The sequence below is a fragment of the Odocoileus virginianus genome, chromosome 28 (genome assembly GCF_023699985.2).
Source record: "Odocoileus virginianus isolate 20LAN1187 ecotype Illinois chromosome 28, Ovbor_1.2, whole genome shotgun sequence".
Classification (NCBI taxonomy): Eukaryota; Metazoa; Chordata; class Mammalia; order Artiodactyla; family Cervidae; genus Odocoileus; species Odocoileus virginianus.
The window spans coordinates 44,103,580-44,123,655 of NC_069701.1; the positions used below are offsets into that span (position 1 = coordinate 44,103,580).

General features: G+C 57.3%; 1 protein-coding gene across 1 annotated transcript in view; it reads right to left on the reverse strand.

The window, feature by feature from the left end:
* Window positions 1-20,076, reverse strand: part of AP2A2 (adaptor related protein complex 2 subunit alpha 2) — a 63,546-nt gene that overhangs the window by 23,005 nt on the left and 20,465 nt on the right. Inside the window, exons 2-5 of the mRNA XM_070457920.1 lie at window positions 12,781-12,849; window positions 4,786-4,928; window positions 1,405-1,598; window positions 750-879 (exon numbers count right to left, since the gene is read on the reverse strand). Coding sequence (XP_070314021.1) covers window positions 750-879; window positions 1,405-1,598; window positions 4,786-4,928; window positions 12,781-12,849 — 536 coding nt within the window. The remainder of the gene's footprint in view (window positions 1-749; window positions 880-1,404; window positions 1,599-4,785; window positions 4,929-12,780; window positions 12,850-20,076) is intronic.

A 20,076-nucleotide genomic window follows, 5' to 3' on the forward strand; every position in this document is an offset into this window, starting at 1 on the left:
AGGCTAGCCCGCATGGCCACCAGCTCTCGCCCCGAGGGTCTACCTGTGCGGACCGTGTAGTCCGCATCTAATCCTTCCAGCAGATTTCTCTTCTGGGAAAGCACGGAGTAACCAGCTAACATGCTTACAACTCTTGGCTCAATGGGAAACTCCATGTGGAATCTTGACTCTCTCGTTTGTAGGACATGATTCCAGCAAGACAAAGCCACCTGTCCGGCTTGAGCTCCTACCTGACCCCGCCTCCCAGCGTCAGCATGGACAAGGGCCTGTGACTCACGGCCAATCCAGACACCGCTTCACTCCACATCTCGCTGCCCTGGCCAACGATGCGGAGCAGGCTCGGGCCTGGCTCATGTCCAGCCATGTGGATTAGGCGGGCTGCGTGCCAGAGCCCCCAGGTCCACAGGACAGCCCCACAGCAGCCCGAAATGGGGTGCAGACAGACACGTCTCTGCAGCCCTCTGTGGACGTAGCATTTCTACAACATGCTAGACTGTGTTGTTTGTCTCTGCACCTACCAAGCAGGAGACCCTCCAATGCCTGGACAGGGTGAGCCAAAGATCCTATCTCATCTGCCTTGACCCCAGGGGAGGGGCTCCCAGGCCCTACCTGCAGGCTCTCCCAGCTCGATGGCCGGGCCAGGGACGTCCCCCTCAGCGTCCTGGAAGTCATACAAGGCTGCTCATGTGGCCCTGGCCCGAAAGAGGCTGCCCTGCAGGAGAAGGTGGACGTGACCCAGAGGCACCTACCAGATGCTGGTCATTGAGGAGGTGCACCACGCGAGACGTCCAGTCACCCATGGGGACGAGGTCCGGGGACGTCCTGTACAAACGCAGCAGGCACAGGGCGGCGCTCTGCTTCACGCTGTCCATGGTGTCTCTGAAAGATGAGCAGCCGTGAGACAAGCATGGCCCAGAGCCCATGGACAACACCCCAGGGCCCCCAGGGGACAGAGCCCACGGACAACACCCCAGAGCCCCCGGGGAACAAAACCCATGGACAACACCCCGGGGCCCCTGGGGGACGGAGTCCACGGACAACACCCCGGGGCCCCCGGGGGACGGAGTCCACGGACAACACCCTGGGGCCCCCAGGGGACAGAGGCGCACCTGTGAGGGGGCTGGAGGAACACACAGGAAAAGGCTGCTTCAGGCTCTCCACGCAATCAAGCTTGGGCCCACCTCAGCCCGTGGGGACCGAGAGGAGGCAGAGTGAGGCTCTGGGCCCCAAGGACAGAGGCCCGTATGGACCTCCTGACAACAAAGCCTGCAATCCCGACCCACCTCCGCCCATGGCTGTGACCGAGACGGGAGGCTAAGAGGCCCATGGAGCCTTCAGGACTCACACACTTGACTTACACACGCAGGAGGTGACTGTGCCCTCAGCAGGCCACCAGACACATACCCAGCAACGAGGATTTTGGGAATCTCCCCCGCAAACGCCTCGGCCATCTCCCGGCTGCCCACGTTGGCAATGCAGTGCAGGGCCAGGCCCATGAAGGTGGGGTTGCGGCTGGCAAGGTCGTTCTTGATGGCGTTGTTGATCAGGCGGATGAGCTCACTGTTGGAGTTCACCAGCACAGAGATGAAGAGATAGCCCTGGGTTCCAGAGAGGAAAGAGACCACCGCTGGACACACTCGGCCAGCCCCCAGCCCCACCCCTGTCTGCTCAGCGCACTGCTGCGATCAGGCCACAGAGGACCCACCTGCCTTCTCCCGAGAACACAAGTCTCGTCCCCAGATCCCCCCCGTCGGACAGTTCTGCAGGACAAACCTGAGAGGCACCGTCCCCACGGGTATCAGACACCTTGGAGCCCCACCCCCACCCCAGTCACTCATCCACGGGGACCTGAACAGGATGGAAGGGCCTGCCTCAGCTGTGATGGGAACACTGCAGGCCACCTTCCCTCTCTCAGCTGTCTCAGAGCCCCAGTGTCCACTCACCACCGGGCCAAACCCCAGCCTCCTGCCATTCCCACAGTCCACACCCTCCCCATACAGGGACAGCAGCCTCTCAGCCCCGACGGTCTCAGGAGCTCGCCTCCCGCTCTGGGTTCTGGCCAGCCTGCCCTCCCACACATGGGCTGACCGCATGGGTGCCCTGTCTGTCCCCACGGCCCCCACGCCCCTCTTGTCCTCAGCCTCAGTTCAGGTCCTCCTCCCCTCAGAGCCCTGCCTACTAGCTGCCCCCTGCTCAGAGTCCAGAGGACTCCACCCGCCTCAGTTCCCATCGGCCACAGCTCCACTCTCTGCAGGAGGCTGTCTGATGGCCTCGCCCCGGAGGAGAGCCAAGTCCACCCCTGCTACGGTCAGTGTCCCCACAGCCCCCAGCACACTGCTGGGTCTATGGAAGGCACTCAGTAATTTCTCGGTGGGAGTGTGTGTGTGTGTCTGTGGGTGTCTGTGAGGGTATGTGTGTGTGCGCGCGCGTGTGTGTGTGTCTGTGGGTGTGTGTGGGTGGGTGGGTGTTGGTGAGGGTGTGTGTGTGTGTCTGTGTGTGTGTGGGTGTGTGCAGGAGTGTGTGTGTGTGTCTGGGTGTGGGTGGGGTGTGTGGGTGTGTGCAGGGGTGTGTGTGGGTGTCTGTGGGTGGGTGTGTGTGGGTGTGTGCAGGAGTGTGTGTGTGGGTGTGTGCAGGAGTGTGTGTGTGGGTGTGTGAGTGTCAGTGTGTGTGTGGGTGTGTCGGTATGTATCTGAAGGGGTGTGTGTGTGTGTGTGGGTGTCTGTGGGTATCTGTGTGTGAGGGTGTGTGTGTGTGTGCAGGTGTGGGTGTGTGTGTCTGTGTGTCTGTAGGTGTGTGTGGGGGTGTGTGTCTGTGTGCAGGAGTGTGTGTGTGTCTGTGGGTGTGTCTGTGTGAATGTGTGTCTGTGGGTGTGGGTGTGTGTATGTGAGGGGGTGTGTGTGTGTGTCTGAGTGTGGGTGTGTGTCTGTGTGTCTAGGAGGGTAAGTGTGTGAGTGTGTGTGTGAGTGTGGGTGTCTGTGTGTGTGTGTATGTCTGTGAGTGTGTGTACGTATGTGTGAGTGTGGGTGTGTGTGTGTGTGAGTGTCTGTGGGTGTGGGTGTCTGTGTGTGAGTGTGTGTGTCTGTGAGGGTACGTGTGTGAGTGTGTGTATCTGTGTGTCTGTGTGTGGGTCTGTGTGTGAGGGGGTGTGTTTGAAGGGGTGTGTGTGTATGTCTATGTGGGTGTGTGTGTATCTGTGTGTCTGTGTGTGGGGGGGGTGTGTCTGTGGGGGTAGGTGGGTGTCTGTGTGTGAGTGTGGGTTTGAGTGTGTCTGTGTGTGGGTCTGTGTGTGAGGGGGTGTGTGTGAGGGTGTGTGTGTGAAGGGGTGTGTGTGTGTATGTCTATGCGGGTGTGTGTGTATCTGTGTGTCTGTGTGGGGGGGTGTGTGTGTGTGTCTGTGGGGGTAGGTGGGTGTCTGTGTGTGAGTGTGTCTGTAGGTGTGTGTGGGGTGTGTGTGTGTGTGTGTGTGTGCAGGAGTGTGTGTGTGTCTGTGGGTGTGTCTGTGTGAATGTGTGTCTGTGGGTGTGGGTGTGTGTATGTCTGTGAGGGGGTGTGTGTGTGTGTCTGAGTGTGGGTGTGTGTCTGTGTGTCTATGAGGGTACGTGTGTGAGTGTGTGTGAGTGAGTGTGGGTGTCTGTAAGTGTGTGTGTGTGTGTCTGTGAGTGTGTGTATGTATGTGTGAGTGTGGGTGGGTGTCTGTGTGTGAGTGTGTGTCTGTGAGGGTACGTGTGTGAGTGTGTGTGTGTGTGTGTATCTGTGTGTGGGTCTGTGTGTGAGGGGGTGTGTGTGTATGTCTATGCGGGTTTGTGTGTGTCTGTGTGTCTGTGTGGGGGGTGTGTGTGTCTGTGGGGGTAGGTGGGTGTCTGTGTGTGAGTGTGTGTGTGTGTGTATCTGTGTGTCTGTGTGTGGGTCTGTGTGTGAGGGGGTGTGTGTGAAGGGGTGTGTGTGTATGTCTATGCGGGTGTGTGTGTATCTGTGTGTCTGTGTGTGGGGGGGGGTGTGTGTGTCTGTGGGGGTAGGTGGGTGTCTGTGTGTGAGTGTGTGTGTGAGTGTGTCTGTGTGTATGCACCCACACATGCGCTTAGTTGCTCAGTCGTGTTTGACTCAGCAGTCCCACAGACAGCAGACTGCCAGGCTCCTCTGTCCATGGGATTTCCCAGGCAAGAATACTAGAACTGGTTGCCATTTCCTACGCCAGAGGATCTTCCCAACCCAGGAATCGAGCCCACGTCTCCTGCACTGGTAGGCAGAAGCTTTACCACTAGCACCCACTCTTTACCACTAGCACTTGGGACGCTCATTTCTTGGTGAGTAAACACCAATACTTAACAAAATTCCTGGGGCATTGAGGTTATTTTTTCACTTTCTGTAAGTTAAGTTTTTTGAACAAATAAGAGGAAAATATTCCTCTGTAACACCTGAAAAAACACAAATACTGTTACTCCAAGCAGATACAGGGCCAGAGGTACAAAGCCTGGGGGCCCTCAAGGCCTAGACACCTGCACTCACCTTGGAAGGCCCTGGAGCTGGGGTGAGGCGCAGACACCTGCCCTCCGCTCTTAAAGCACACGCACATGGTGCCGGATCAGGAACGGGGTGGTGGGAGGGGCTGCACTGCGCAGGCATGGAGGCGAGGGCCCGCCCACCCTCTGAGGTGGGCCCCCGGGAAACGGCGCCTTCCCGTCAACTCCCACCTGAAGCAAGGCAATCCCCAGACAGACGGAGGTGCAGAGCAAGAGCAAAGTGCCAGGGGCCCCGGGGAGAAGCAGCACCAAGCCTCGCACTCACAATCTGCTTCTCGGTGTATCTGTTGGAGCTGAGCAGGTTCACGGCCTCCATGTGCCCGAAGTCGATGTCGTGGCCCAGCAGGAAGATGAACAGCAGCTTGCACACATACTTCTTCTTGCTGTAGCCGTCCAGGGCTTTGTCACCTGTGGGAAGAGGCAGCGCAGGAATAGGATGCCCGGGCACACCTCCAGGAGGCTGGCCAGGCCGCCGCACTGTGAGGCTTGTGCCCAGCGCTGCTGAGCTGGTCGGCACGGGAAAGCCACGCGTCTGGGACCCTCGCAGACCCCAAGCCAGCCCCCCAGGCAGGCAACAAGAATACAGCCCCCCAGCACAGCCAGGGCATCAGCCCCGCCAGCGTCACCCTAACTTCCAGCAGCTTAACCTTTCAGATGTGTTTATTCATTTAGGCAGGAGAACACACTCTAAATAACCTCTCGCTTCACCCAGCGTTAGGAGAAATCACCCACCCGAAGTCACACAAAACCATCAGAAGGGCTTCTTCCCCACCCTGATGGCAGCGAGACTCGGCCTCTCCCGGGAGACATGGCAAGGCAGGTTCATGACAGGTCGCTTTCAGCACAGACAGTGCCGCTTTAAAAGCAGAGGTTCTCCTTTCACCCAAGATGTGCGCTGCATCCCCATGGAGCCTGCAGAGGTAACAGCAGGAAGCACGGCCACCTCGAGTGAGGCACTGCACTGACCCTGACCACAGGGTCGAGGGCCAAGCAGGACGTGGGAGCCAGGAAGGTGAGAGCAGCCACAGCCCTCGCCGCGAGGGCGAGTCATCACCTGTGTCCCGGGACAATCCCTGGCCAAACTCAAAGGGCACTGAGGAGAAAGACCCCCCAAGACACCTGAGCTGACAGTGGATCGCAAGTCAGCCGGCCAGCTGGACACCTTACTCAGGGAGCTCTGAAACCGCCGTCCTTCTCAGCAGCAAACTGGCATTCTACTCAACAACCAAACAACGTCAAGTCAGAGAAGGCCTGTCCTGCTCTTCCCAGGGACCTGCCCCGGAGGAGCTGGCTCACTGCTTCCCGACGGGACCCCTGCCCCGTCCCCGCAGGAGAGCATCTGAGATGAGGGCACGGGGCCAAGGCAACCCGCCTTACCCCCCAACCTTGCCGCCCCTCAAGAACAAGCCTGCTCTCCATCACCTCTGGAAGCCTCCTCTGATGAGCAGCCAGAAGTACTGCCCCCCTCTCACCCCTGGAGAGCGGCTCCGGCCCCCACAGCGCCAGGCTGCGTGAGGCATGCAGAGATGCGCAGACGCACTAGAGGCAGAGCGCGCAGGAAGGGCAGGGTCACGGTGCCAGAACAGTCAGGAGTCTTGGCCCTGGTGCTGCCGCAACACAGGGCAAGAACCAGTGTCTCCAGGGAACGGCGTCTGAGCCCTGGTGACCGCATCCTCCTATAGGACTTCCACCTGGGATCCTTTTTCACCCTTCTCTCACAGAGACACGTTCAGCACCAGCCCTAACCCTCAGTGAGTACCCGCCTACGTTCAGAGAGGGGGAACAGCAACATGCCAAGCGTGGACGAAGAGGGAGCCCCATGGTCCCCGAGCCCAGCCTGCATGGCCCGGGCTGCAAGCGGCTGCAGGACTGAGGCAGCAGCACTTCCTCCCAGGACCCCACAGGCCCTACAACCACGTAGGGCCACTGCACACCCACCGGGAGAGCCAAGGCTTGTCAGCCGTACCATGTGCTGGCAAGAATACGGCGGAGCCGGGGACTCACACTCGGCTGAGTGGGCACAAAACGGGGCAGCCGCTCCAGAAAACGCGGGACAGGTTCTTAAAAGGCCAAACACGCAGCCGTCACCCAAGCCAGTGGCTCCACCCTCAGGCACCTTCCTGAAGGGAAGGACACCGCATGTCTACACCAGCCCCGCACGCAGGACTCACGGCAGCTCTACACCACGCCCACAGGGAGCCAGCACCACACTCAGCCTGCCAAGACACGGGCAGACCGCAAAGGCACACACGAAATCAGTGAGCAGACACGGGGGCCTCCGCCGCAGGAAGAGCAGCAGGACTGCGCTGACCGAGGGCAGGTCTGCGCTGCCAGGCGAGGAGGGCCGAGGTGCCAGAGATACAAGGGGACATTCCCAGGGGATGCTCTCCACCTTGGCTGTGGGGGTGGCTGCACGAATACTTGCATTTGCTAAAACCCACAGTGCACACTCAACTGATTAAGTTGTATCTCAGAAAGCCAATTTTAAAAAAATTACTGTGTCAGAATCTCCCAGAAAAAAAAAAGAAAAGAGCGAAAGACGAAAGCACACAGGCAAAAGGATGGCACGTGTCGAAGCTGCGAAGGCCCCCAAGCAGGAGGACGGATGAATGAGCCCACGACACACACACTCACGCTCCCTCGATGAAAACAGATGTTTTTTCCAAGTCTCTTTACACCTGTAAAAACATACATTCCTTACAGAAACTCCTTTCATTCGTCTTTCTACCCCAGCACCTGGGACAAGTGAGCAACCAGCAGTGAATGCGCACGTGAACACGTCCCCTGAAGCTCAGCACCAAGACGACACACCTGACCCCCGACAGGATAGTGGCCGTCTCCAGAGGCCCCAGGACCGAGGGCAGGCCCACCAGCATCCACAAGCAGCCTGACCGCTGCTCTTGAGTTCCCAGGCCAGCCGGGGAGCCAGGGCAGGGGAGCCACCTGCCCACAAGGGGTCCAGGGCTGCCCGGTGGAGACCAGAGGCGGCCTTCAGGCTTCGACAGGGAAGCTGCACATGAGGCTGTGGCCGCCGGTTCCGTCGTGGACCAGGTCTCACACGGACACTGCCCTGGCGCCAGACCCTGTCCATGCCTCCCGCCTCCAGCTGTCTGTCGCCAAGGACGCCACGCCCCGTGCACATCTAACACCCCCAGCGGCCCGTGCACCGCCCACATGCCCACCACGGTCCTCCTCTGTCAGCGTCCGGGACTGTCTGCTTCTGCCCTGAAGCAGGTCATTTACTCTCCATTAGCACAAGCTTCCTGGTGGAAACTCTCCGTTTTCATCTGGAAAGGCCTCTTTTAGCTTCGTTCTCATGGAGCCGGCAGCTAGATGCAGGCTGCTGGAGGCTGCCCCTTCCAGCGCGCTGATAGCAGCCCCTGCCCCGCTGCTCCTCGGCCCTCCGACAAGCCGGGCCGCATGGCTCCTGGGAGAAGGGCCCATCTTCCGCCCCCCTCTGACAACTTCAAACATTTCCTGTCGCAGGCTCAGCATTCTCACATCGGTGTCTCTGGATGTAGAGTTCATTATTTACTGTAACTGTGGCCTCTGCATCTGAGGTTCGGTGAGCTTCACGAATCTTCACACGCTGTCTGTCACACCAGCTCTCTCTCCCCCGAGGAGGCCAGCCAATCTTTCCAAATTTCGTCCCCCACCCCCGTCTCTCACCCACTCTTCATCACACTCAGGACAGGCTGCCTCCTCACCCACCTTCCAGGACACTGTCTCTCTTCAATAAGCGTGTCGTTATATCCACGTGAGCTCTTTATTTTAGTCACTCCATGTTTTGCTCCTAGAATTTCCATTTGGTCTTATTTCAAAACCTGCTATGTACCCTTTAATACTGTCTAAGGCCCCCACTGAAGCTTCCACGTTTGTCTCACTGCTTCACAAACAGTGGCCCAGCTCTGCCGCCCTCGGAGTCTCGTCTCAGAGGCCCCTGAGAGCCCGCTGCCGTCACCCCTCTGGCCCCGGCCGCGCCCTCGGGCTCCACTGTGAGGGTGCTGAGACGACACCCTTGAAAAGTCAGCTGCGGATGGTAGGTGAGGCCTACTGCATGGCTCCACCTGCGACGGTCACCTCTTCCTCCAGAGGACTAGGACAGGGCGGCTGTCTCCCAGGTCACTCCCGCCCTAAGGGCACTGCGTCTCAGGGCTCAGCTTGAAGTGGAAAGAGGCCTCTTGTTGGTGAGCTCTGGGCTAACTTCCTCCTAGAGCCCAGCTGCTCAACCTCGGCACTGGGCCTCCTCAGGCAGGCGGTTCTGGGGTGTCTGGTGGCCTCCCTGTCCTCCACCCAGTAGGTGGCAGTAGCTTGCCAAACCCAGCTGGACCAGCCTCTGGCCCTGGAGACAAAAGTCATTCTGACTGATAACCACCCTCCAAGACTTTGAAGAATGGGAAAGACTAGAGACCTTTTCAAGAATATCAGAGATACCAAGGGAACATTCCATGCAAGGATGAGCTCAATAAAGGACAGAAATGGCAAGGACCAAACAGAAGCAGAAGAGATTCAGGAGAGGTGGCAAAGATACACAGAGCTAGACGGAGATGGTCTTAAAGACCCAGAAAACTGGTGGCGCGGTCACTCACCTACAACCAGACATCCTAGAGTGTGAAGTCAAGTGGGCCTTATTAGGAAGCGTTACTAGGAACAAAGCTAGCAGAGGTGATGGAATGCCAACTGAACTATTTCAAATCCTAAAAGATGATGCTGTTAAAGTGCTGCACTCAATATGTCAGCAAATTTGGAAAACTCTGCAGTGGCCACAGGACTGGGAAAGTCAGTTTTCATTCCAATCCCAAAGAAAGGCAATGCTGAAGAATATTCACACTACCACACAATCGTGCTCATTTTCCATGCTAGTAAGGTTATGTCCAAAATCCTTCAAGCTAGGCTTCAGCAGTACGTGAACTGAGAACTTCCAGATGTACAAGCTGGACTTAGAAAAGGCAGAGGAACCAGAGATCAAATTGCCAACATCCACTGGATCATCAAAAAAGCAAGGGAATTCCGGAAAAACATCTACTTCTGCTTCAATGACCACACTAAAGCCTTTGACTGTGTGGATCACAAAAAATTGGGGAAAATTCTTAAAAAGACCAGAATACCAGACTACCTTACCTGTCTCCAGAGAAACCTGTATGCAGGACAAGAAGCAACAGTTAGAACCAGACATGGAACAATGGAATGGTTCAAAATTGGGAAAGGAGTACAACAGCGCTATATATTGTCACTCTGCTTATTTAACTTACATGCAGAGTACATCATATGAAATGCTGGGATGGATGACTCACAAGCTAGAATTAAGATTTCTGGGAGATATCAACAACCTAAAGTACATAGATGATACTCTAATGGCAGAAAGTGAAGAGGAACTAAAGAGCCTCTTGATGAGGGTGAAAGAGGAGAGTGAAAAAGCTGACTTGACACTCAACATAAAAAAAAACTAAGATCATGGCATCTGGTCCATCACTCCATGGCAAACAGATGTGGGAAAAAATAAAAAGTGACAGACTTTATTTTCTTAGACTCCAAAATCACTGCAGATGGTGACTGCGGCCATGAAATGAAAAGACACTTGTTTGGAAGGAAAGCTATGACAAACCTAGACAGTATATTAAAAAGCAAAGACATAACTTTGCCGACAAAGGTCCGTCTAGTCAAAGCTTTGGTTTCTCAAGTAGTCATTTACGAATGTGAGAGTTGGACTATGAAGAAGGCCAAGAGCAGAAGAACTGATGTTTTCAAATTGTGGTGTTGGAAAAGACTCTTAAGAGTCCCTTGGACTGCAAGGAGATCCAACCAGTCCATCCTAAAGGAGATCAGTCCTGAATATTCATTGGAAGGACTGATGCTGATGCTGAAGCGCCATACTTTGGCCACCTGATGCAAAGAACTGACTCATTGGAAAAGATCCTGATGCTGGGCAAGACTGAAGGCAGGAGGAGAAGGGGACGACAGAGGATGAGATGGTTGGATGGCATCACTGACTTGACGAACAGGGGTTTGAGCGAGCTCCGGGAGATGGGGAAGGACAGGGAGGCCTGGCGGCTGCAGTTCGCAGGTGGGGCGCAAATGCGCAGCCCCCGTGGAGACAGCTGGGTGGCTTCTCACAAACGTGCACACTCTCTCACCACATGATCAGCAGTCACGCTCCTTGAAAACACAACAACAGTAAAACCTGCACACTGATGTTTACAGCAGCTTTACTCGTAACTACCCACACCTGGAAACAAACAAGATGTCCTTCAATAGGTGAACGGATACAAACCGTGGCACACTGAACAGTGGAATGCGAGTCATCTAAGAAGAAGCGAGCTGTCAGGCCACAGTGAGGCAGGAAGAAACCTCACGTAAGTGTAACAGTGAGAGGTGCAAACAGGCCCCCACTGCTGAGACTTTCTAGAAAAGGGGGCCGCGGAGGGAGCACCAAGGCCAGGGGAGCGCGGGCTGGGGCGGCGAGGAAGCGCATGGAGGGGCGTCCCGACAGGGAACGGCTCCCTGTGCGGCTGTGACAGAAGGCGCGCGCCGGGACATCTGTGGGGACAGCGGGGGCCTGAGGGGTCTCTGCACCTCCCTCTCAACCTTGCTGGGAACCTAAAACTGTATACACGAACACTGGGGGGACTGCAGCTGACACACACACACTGAGGTCTCCACGTGGCACTAGTGGTGAAGAATCCAGCTGCCGATGCAGGAGGGTTGGGTCCCTGGGTCGAGAAGCTCCCCTGGAAGAGAGCGTGGCAGCCCACTCCAGTGTTCACGCCCGGAGAACCCCACGGCTACCGTTCCCAAGGTCACAGAAACTCAAACACTTCTGAAGTGAGTCAGCACTCATGTGTAAAACAGACAACACAAACCTACCTCACAGCATGGGGCTCTCCTCAGTGGCCTGGGGTGATGTGAAGGAAACCCAAAAATAAGGGGACACAAGTACACACAGAGCTGATTCACTTTGCTGTCTAGTAGAAACCGACACGGACTTCCCTGATGGCACAGAGGATAAGAATCTGCCTGCCAGTGCAGGGGAGGTGGGTTCGATCCCTGGTCCAGGAAGTGTCCACGTGATGCAGAGCAACCAGGCCCATGCGTCACAACCACCGCAGCCGGCACACCCTGGGGCCTGTGTTCCACCAAAGAAGGCCCCAGGGCGCTGCAACTGTCAACAGAAAAAGCCTGCTAAGGCAATGATGACCCAGCAGCAGCCAAAAACAACTACATTCAAAAAAAACAAAAACTGACACTGTAAAGCAACTACACTCCAATAAAAACTTAAAAATAAAGAAAACTGTTCTACAAAAAAGTCTAAATTATTTACAAATTTAAGCAATGAAAGTTATAGACATCCCCCCATACACACACACACACACACACACAAGAAACGTTTGTATAAGCAAACCACTCGACATAAAATTCCCAGACTTTCTCAGGCCTCCCAGAGGATCCTTGGACTGGTCAACAGTAAGACAGAACACCTCCCCGAGTCCGTGAGGAGCAACCCTGGCCCCACGAGGGCCTGCGTCCTGACCGCACCGGATGTCCACGCTCGCCCGCAGCAGCAACCGCCCAGCAGCCCTGCCTTCCGCGGCCCCTCCGTTCAATGGGCTCACCACGCCCTCTCCTCTACGCACTTTTTCTAGGTGATTTCAGCCACTCCTCTGGCTAACGTCTGCACAGAGATTTGAACCAGGTCTCAAATTTGTAAAAATTTACTGAAAATTTAAAGTCTACGTCCCAAGGGACATAGATGTCCCTTGGGACATTCTACGTCCCAAGAATGAAAATCTACACCTGACGATTCTCCCAAATGAGGCCGCTCAGGGAGTGCCCGCCCCTCAGGCTGGCCGGCAGAGAGGGCGCGGGGTCACTGTGCAGACACAGTTGAAGATGCCTCCGGCGGGAAGAGCTCAGGTAAGCACAGGGGCCCCCACGCAGAGCAGGGAGCTGGCTGGAGCTCCTGCACCCTGTGAGCAGAGTCGGGGTCGGGGGACTGCTCCAGGCCAGTGTCCCCCCAGCTCCAGGGAAAGGCTGGACCGGGGAGGAGCCCCGCCATCCAGGATCAACTCTACATACACCATCAAACAACTCCAGAATAACCACCGGCTTTACTTTAAACATCCACAGAGCCAGGACAGCATCTGTACTGAGGCTTTCACTCTGATTTGAAATGAAAAAAATAAAGATGAGATTAAGAGATTAAGTCCCTTTTGCAAAATTTACAAAAGAATATTGTGTGTGTGGACAAAGGCTAAACACTTACCTTTAAATTTGGATCTAATGTTTGCCAGCTCTTTGTTTATTCTCTTTATTTCTGCTTCTTTACTTTTGCCTAAAAAAGAAAACACAAAGGCATCACTTTAACTGACTTCTAAACAAACACCTCTTCCCTGACAACAGTGACACATCAGAGCTAAAGGCAGAATCAGGCTCATAGGAGCCCAAGGGAAGACGCCACTGGCCTCCAGTGAGGCCAGTCAGTCGGGTGCGGCCCCTCGTCAGGACCAGCGAGTCCGTGGATGCTCCTCGAGTGAGGGGAGCCCCCCAGCAGCACATGGTCAGCTCTGCTTGCCTTCTCGCCAGTCCTGGACCTGGGCGTTCTCACAGCGCTGCTGAGCATGCTCCATAATAAACCACATTCAGCTAAGCGACTGCTCCTAAAGCTGACTTTTACTTCAAGATCATTTTTTAAAGTGTCAAGTTTTAATTACTGTAGGCTTCTAATTTTCTTTCTTTATGAAATTCCAGGCCCACGAAATCTGACAGGTGCACTTCTATAGTAAGCAGTGAAGCTGGGAACCGTCTACTACATAAAGAAGGAAGGAAGACGCATTCACTTCAGACACTCACACCCCCACACCCTGCTCTGCGCCCCTCACCCTCCTCGCCATGGTTGGCCTGTGTGCTCATCTCAGTCCCCTGACAGCTGTGCACACAGGCCTGAGGGGCAGACGCCGTTCCCCAGGGCCACACGTCTCAGCAACACTGCACAGAGGAAGCTGCTCATCACATAGGCAAGCTGAGTCGTGCGCTCCCTCTGTGTAACATCCCACTGCTTCTTCAAAGCAGGAGTGCAGCTACCAGCAAAGGCCTCTGGGGGCAGGCAAGTAAGTCCCTACCCCAGAGGCAGAAGAGGTTTCCACAGCAACCGCCTCAGGACCACCAACAGGCTGGGCGCTCACAGACGCCCTGAAGACATGCCACCCACCGCCCAGCTTCCACCGCTGCCCCTTGTGGGACTGATCCCACCTCACAGAGGCAGCCCCCTCCCAGGGCACTCCCAGCACCAGCTCTTGCACCACTAACTTGCTGACAAACAGGGCTGTGCATCTCCAAAATAAAAGAATCCTCCTTCGAACCCCTTCTGCTCTAGCAAGGCCCCGGCCGGGCGGAGAGGCACGCTCACCCACCAGGCACTGCTCAAGGTGCCCAGACTCAGGTTAAAACAACACTTCTGCCCTCAGGGAGACGATGCTCCAAGTGGGGGTTGGGGGGGGTGAGTAGAGGCTGGGTGTCTTTAACACGAGCACAGCAGTCAGCTCTGGGAGTGAGGGGCGGGCCAAGGGGACTGGACTCTCCTTCCCAGCTCCAATGCCGGCCCTCTGGAAGAAGCACCCCAGGACCCAAGGGCACCCTACAAAGCTGCAGGCGGGGTGGTGGGTCAAGCACAAACTTTTTTTAAGTTTTCCTGAAAACGTTTATATCTCTGCAGCAGTAGGCTTTACTGACTGGGCGAAAGGGCTACGAAACAAGGTCGTGGGTGCCTTCCGCCCACAGGACCTGCAGGTGGCGCCACACAGCCTGGCCTGAGCACGGGCAGGAGGGCCCGCGGGGGTGTGCCGCTGTATGACCATGTTGGCATGTGCTCCTCTTGAGGGTGCAGGAACTGGTATGTGCTGCTCCGTGGTACGTGAACTCGGCTCTATCCGCCAAGCCCGAGGGAAAGGCCTGCGTGGCAGGAACTTAGTTGAGCAGAAATGACAAAGGATTGGAAGGGAGTGAAGAGGGCACCAGGCTGAACGGAGGGGATTGACAGCTCAGGCTCGGAGGTCAGGGGGAAGGACGCACAGGAGCAAGGGGAACCACGGCGAGCAGCAAGACCAGGCGGGGGCACGAAGCTGGGGCTTTTTAGCCTAAGCTGTGTCGATTTACAGCACGCACACACACATTTATTTTAATGAACGGCGGGCACGCTCTCCCAAGGACAAGAGCAGGCTCTGGAGTGGGGCACTAAGGCTGGATCCAACCACTGCCTCTGGTTTGCTCTGCAACAGAGGGCAATGATTTCGCCTCTCTGAGCACAGCTCCCTCGACAAGGAAACCACAGAAAGTCACAAGGCCTCACAGCAACACACCTGGGCGGGAGGCAGGAGAGGGCCAGTTCAGTCCAGTCGCTCAGTCGTGTCCGAATCTCTGCAACCCCATGGACTGCAGCACGTAGGATTCCCTGTCCATCACCCACTCCCGGAGTTTACTCAGACTCATGTCCATCGCGTCGGTGATGCCATCCAACCATCTCACCCTCTGTCGCCCCCTTCTCCTCCCGCCTTCAACCTTTCCCAGCACCAGGGTCCTTTCCAATGAGCCAGCTCTTCGCGTCAGGCGGCCGAAGGCACAGCGTGGCTGTGTCCCCGCGGCTCCTCCCGCTCATGTCCTCCCCCAGACGCCCAGCCTCATGCCTTCAGTGACGCTCAGCTGTGCCTCTCCTGGCGAGACAGCGGAGTAGAAGGATGTGCACTCATCTTCTCCTGTGAGAACTCTAGAATTACAACTCACTGCTGAACAACCATCGACAGGAGAATGTTGGATCCCACCAAAAAAAGATACCCCACGTCCAAGGGCAAAGGAGAAGCCCCAGCAAGATGACAGGAAGGGTGAAATCATGTTTAGAATCAAACCCCATACCCACCAGAGTTGCGCAGAGGGTGCAAACAAAAAGCTTGTGAGCACCAGGACCCAGAGCCTGAGCCAGACCTCAGAGCCTCCTGCGAGGGGCGCAGCTCTGGGTGGGGCTCCCGGGGTCACACAGCCTGTGACCTGAGCCCTCATAGAGGAGGTCACCATTAACCCACTAGAGAGCAGATGACCAAGCAGATGACCCACAAACTGCAGGACAACTATACCAAAGAACTTCTCACACTGCTAAGAAAGTTCTACGACCCATAACCCCACAGGGCTTCCCTCATAGCTCCATTGGTAAAGAAGCTGCCCGGACTGCAGGAGACCCAGGTTCAATTCCTGAGTCAGGAAGATGCTCTGGAGAAGGAAATGGCAAACCCACTCCAGTATTCTTACCTGGAAAATCCCATAGACAGAGGAGCCTGGCAGGCTACAGTCCCTGGGATCACAAGACTGAGCAACTAAACCACTACCAGGAGCCATAACAGATTCCCCAACCTGGAGATCTGGCAAAGGTACTGAGAACTCCCAGAGAATCTGACTTTGGAGGCCAGTGGGCTTTGATTACAGAACTTACACAGAACTGGGGAAACAAGACTCTTGGAGGGCTCAAATGAAACCTTGTGCTCCCCAGGACCCAGGAGAAAGGAGCAGTGACCCCACAAGAGACTGACCCAGACTTGCCTGAGAGTATCTAGGAATCTCCAGCAGAGGTGTGGGTCACGGTGGCCTGCTGCAGGTTGGGGCACTGAGTGCATCACTGCCTGCATGGAACCTTTTGAAGGAGGTCAACATTATCTTCATTACCTCCAGGAGTTTGGCCTCAGGTCTACTAACAGGGAGGGAACACAGCCCCGCCCATCAACAGAAAATTGGATTAAAGATTTACTGAGCATGGCCCCACCCAAAAGAACAAGACCCGGTTTCTGCCTCAGTCAGTCTCTCCAGTCAGGAAGCTTCCGTAAGCCTCTTATCCTTCTCCATCAGAGGGCAGACAGACTGGAAACCACGATCACAGAAATGTAACCAATCTAATCACATGGACCACAACCTTGACTAACTCAATGAAACTATGAGCCATGTCATGTAGGGCCACCCAAGACGGAGTGGAGAGTTCTGACAAAACATGGTCCACTGGAGAAGGGAATGGCAAACTGCTTCAGTACTCTTGCCTTGAGAACCCCATGAACAGTATGAAAAGGGAGAAGGGACTGCCCCCAGGGCAGAGCGTGAGGACCGGGGCAGAGCGCAGGCACTGCTCCTGGCTCAGAGGTACCAAGAGCAGTGCCCAGTGCAGACAGCGGAGGGCGTCTGTGCGACAGGAGGGCCACCCTGGGCCCCACGCCACCACAGTCCGGAAGACTAACCTCACGTAAACCACCACACAGGGGGCTGAGTCACCCCCACACAGAGACGGCACGCAGCAGGCAGACGGCCCCACAGACAGAGCAGCACTGAAACCTCCAGCCCCAGACAAGGTGGAGGACAGCAAGAAAAGCGGAGAAGGGACTGAAAAATCCACAGAGCAACTCAGACACTAGGTGAGAGAAATCAGGTAAGATAGACATTAAAAATCATTTCAAAAATGAATAAAAAGAGGGAATTCCCTGACAGTCCAGTTGTTAAGACCCTGTGCTCTCACTGCCAAGGATTCAATCCCTGCCCAGGGAACTAAGATCCCACAAGGTGTGCGGCACAGCCAGAAAGAAAAAGAACAGAAGAACACACACAGAGGCCTGAAGAGAAGCAGAAGATGAAAAGAGACAGAATCATTTAGATCAAATAGAAATGAAGAGCGTTTCGCTGGCGGCCCAGTGGTAAAGAATACACCTGCTAATGCAGGAGACGCGGGTTCAATCCATGATTCAGGAAGACCCCACACGCCACGGAGCAGCTAAGCCCACTCACCACAGCTACCGAGCCTGTGCCCCAGGGCCCGCGAGCCACAACTGCTGAAGCCTCACAGCTGACAGCTCAGGGCCATCCCTGGCCAGCTAACACATCTGCAACCGCAAGGAACAGCCAAAAAAGGAAGGAAAAAAAAATCCTTGGAACATCTGGGGAAAAAAGCAGCTGATACAAGGAAGAAAATGAGACTTCCTCAGATCTCTGACCCTAGGGGGCTTGGGTCTGGGCTGGACCACCGAGTCCACTGGCTGGACTACGCCTGGGTGCTCTCATCACCCGGGGAAGACGACACCCTGGGGACCAAGGACATACACACTGACCCTTACGGGCTGGTGGTGCTCCCACTCCGCAGGGCGAGGCTGTGCCTGAGCCACAGCCCGGGGACCCCCATGGCCCGGAGGACGCCCACAACCCTGGGGACCCCCACGGCCCCGGGGACCCTCACGGCCCCAGGGACCCCCACGGCCCCGGGGACCCCCACGGCCGAGAGGACACCCACAGCCCCAGGGACCCCCACGGCCCTGGGGACACCCACAACCCTGGGGACCCCCACGGCCCCGGGGACCCCCACGGCCGAGAGGACACCCACAGCCCCAGGGACCCCCACGGCCCTGGGGACACCCACAACCCTGGGGACCCCCACGGCCCCGGGGACCCCCACGGCCGAGAGGACACCCACAGCCCCAGGGACCCCCACGGCCCTGGGGACACCCACAACCCCGGGGACCCCCACGGCCCCGGGGACCCTCACAGCCCCAGGGACACCCACAGCCCCGGGGACCCCCACGGCCCTGGGGACACCCACAACCCTGGGGACCCCCACGGCCCCGGGGACCCTCACGGCCCCGGGGACACCCACAGCCCCGGGGACCCCCACAACCCTGGGGACCCCCACGGCCCCGGGGACCCTCACGGCCCCGGGGACACCCACAGCCCCGGGGACCCCCACGGCCCTGGGGACACCCACAACCCTGGGGACCCCCACGGCCCCGGGGACCCTCACGGCCCCGGGGACACCCACAGCCCCGGGGACCCCCACGGCCCCGGGGACACCCACAACCCCGGGGACCCCCACGGCCCCGGGGACCCTCACGGCCCCGGGGACACCCACGGCCCCGGGGACCCCCACGGCCCTGGGGACACCCACAACCCTGGGGACCCCCACGGCCCTGGGGACCCTCACAGCCCCGGGGACACCCACAGCCCCGGGGACCCCCACGGCCCTGGGGACACCCACAACCCTGGGGACCCCCACGGCCCCGGGGACCCTCACAGCCCCGGGGACACCCACAGCCCCGGGGACCCCCACGGCCCTGGGAACACCCACAACCCTGGGGACCCCCACGGCCCCGGGGACCCCCACGGCCGAGAGGACACCCACAGCCCCAGGGACCCCCACTGCCCTGGGGACACCCACAACCCTGGGGACCCCCACGGCCCCGGGGACCCTCACAGCCCCAGGGACACCCACAGCCCCGGGGACCCCCACGGCCCTGGGGACGCCCACAACCCTGGGGACCCCCACGGCCCCGGGGACCCTCACGGCCCTGGGGATGCCCACAGCCCTGGGGACGCCCACAGCCCCGGGGACAGCCCTCCCGACCCCCACCACCCAGGAACTGCTCAGGTTCTGACTCGCCCGAACAGGTGAAACTTCGAGTATGGCCAAGAGGGAGACACACCACACACAGATCAACACGTCCAAATCCCCACTTATGCCCCAAATTCACCAAACTGCCACCCTTCTCCGCATGGCGAGGATGCCGGGGAGAAACCCAAGTGCGGCCCCGCCTCAGGCTCACAAGAGTGAACGGCCCTCCTGGCCCAGCATCTCGCCACCAAGCCCTGCCGCCCCACACTGCTGGGAGCAGCTGTAGCAAGAAGGCTGTTCTTTCCAGATAAAGCAGCAGCCCTGGAGAAGGAGAGGAGGCTGCCCACCCTGACTCAGAAGCCCATCCTGATGGGCTGGCCGCAGCCAGAGCACCGGGTGTGGGGCTGGGCCTCAAAGGCCTGTAGCGAGACCCCCGTGCCTACTCCACCAGAACACAGCAGGCTGTCAGCCACAGAAAACAGCAAGCTTCTAACAGGCAGTTCCCACAGTGGGTGTCGGAGCTCTGGGGGCTAATGAGAAACCCAGACCAGCCCACAACCACCACCCCCAAACCAGCTACAGTATGCACCCAGTCGTGAGCAAAGCGCGCTCTCCAGGGGGACAGGCTCTAAAAACCAGCCTGAAGTGTACAGTCACCGCCGGGGCCTTTCTCCTGGAAGCACATGCAGGCTAACAACATGCTGGTTAGCTGCCCCTTCTTGTTTGCTGGCTGCGCTCATCAGCTCCCAGCGCCAGTGTTCTCAGAACAGCCTACTTTCACACAAAAAGCACAGGGGCCTATCACAGCTCATGAGCACTAACACAGCAAACCACAAAAATCTTAGAGTAATAAGTCTGAAATTTACAATAAAATTCGATCGAAACAAAGAAGTTTAGTCTATGTGTAAAATGACTTCACTGAGGAAACCAAAGGCCCAAAACTGACCACAGAAAAGCCTGCTTCTGAAAGAAGCCCTTCCAGCTGGGCCCTGCCGCTCCTGCCTCACGCAGGAGCTCCACACAGCGCGCGAGGAGGGCCACACCGCGGGCCCGCCTGAGCGCACGCAGGGCGCCAGGACTATTCTCGGAGTTCTCTCTTCTCGTTACCTCTAGTGCGCTGGAAGGCTGGGCCTCAGAGCAGAAATCCTTCAAACAGCGGAT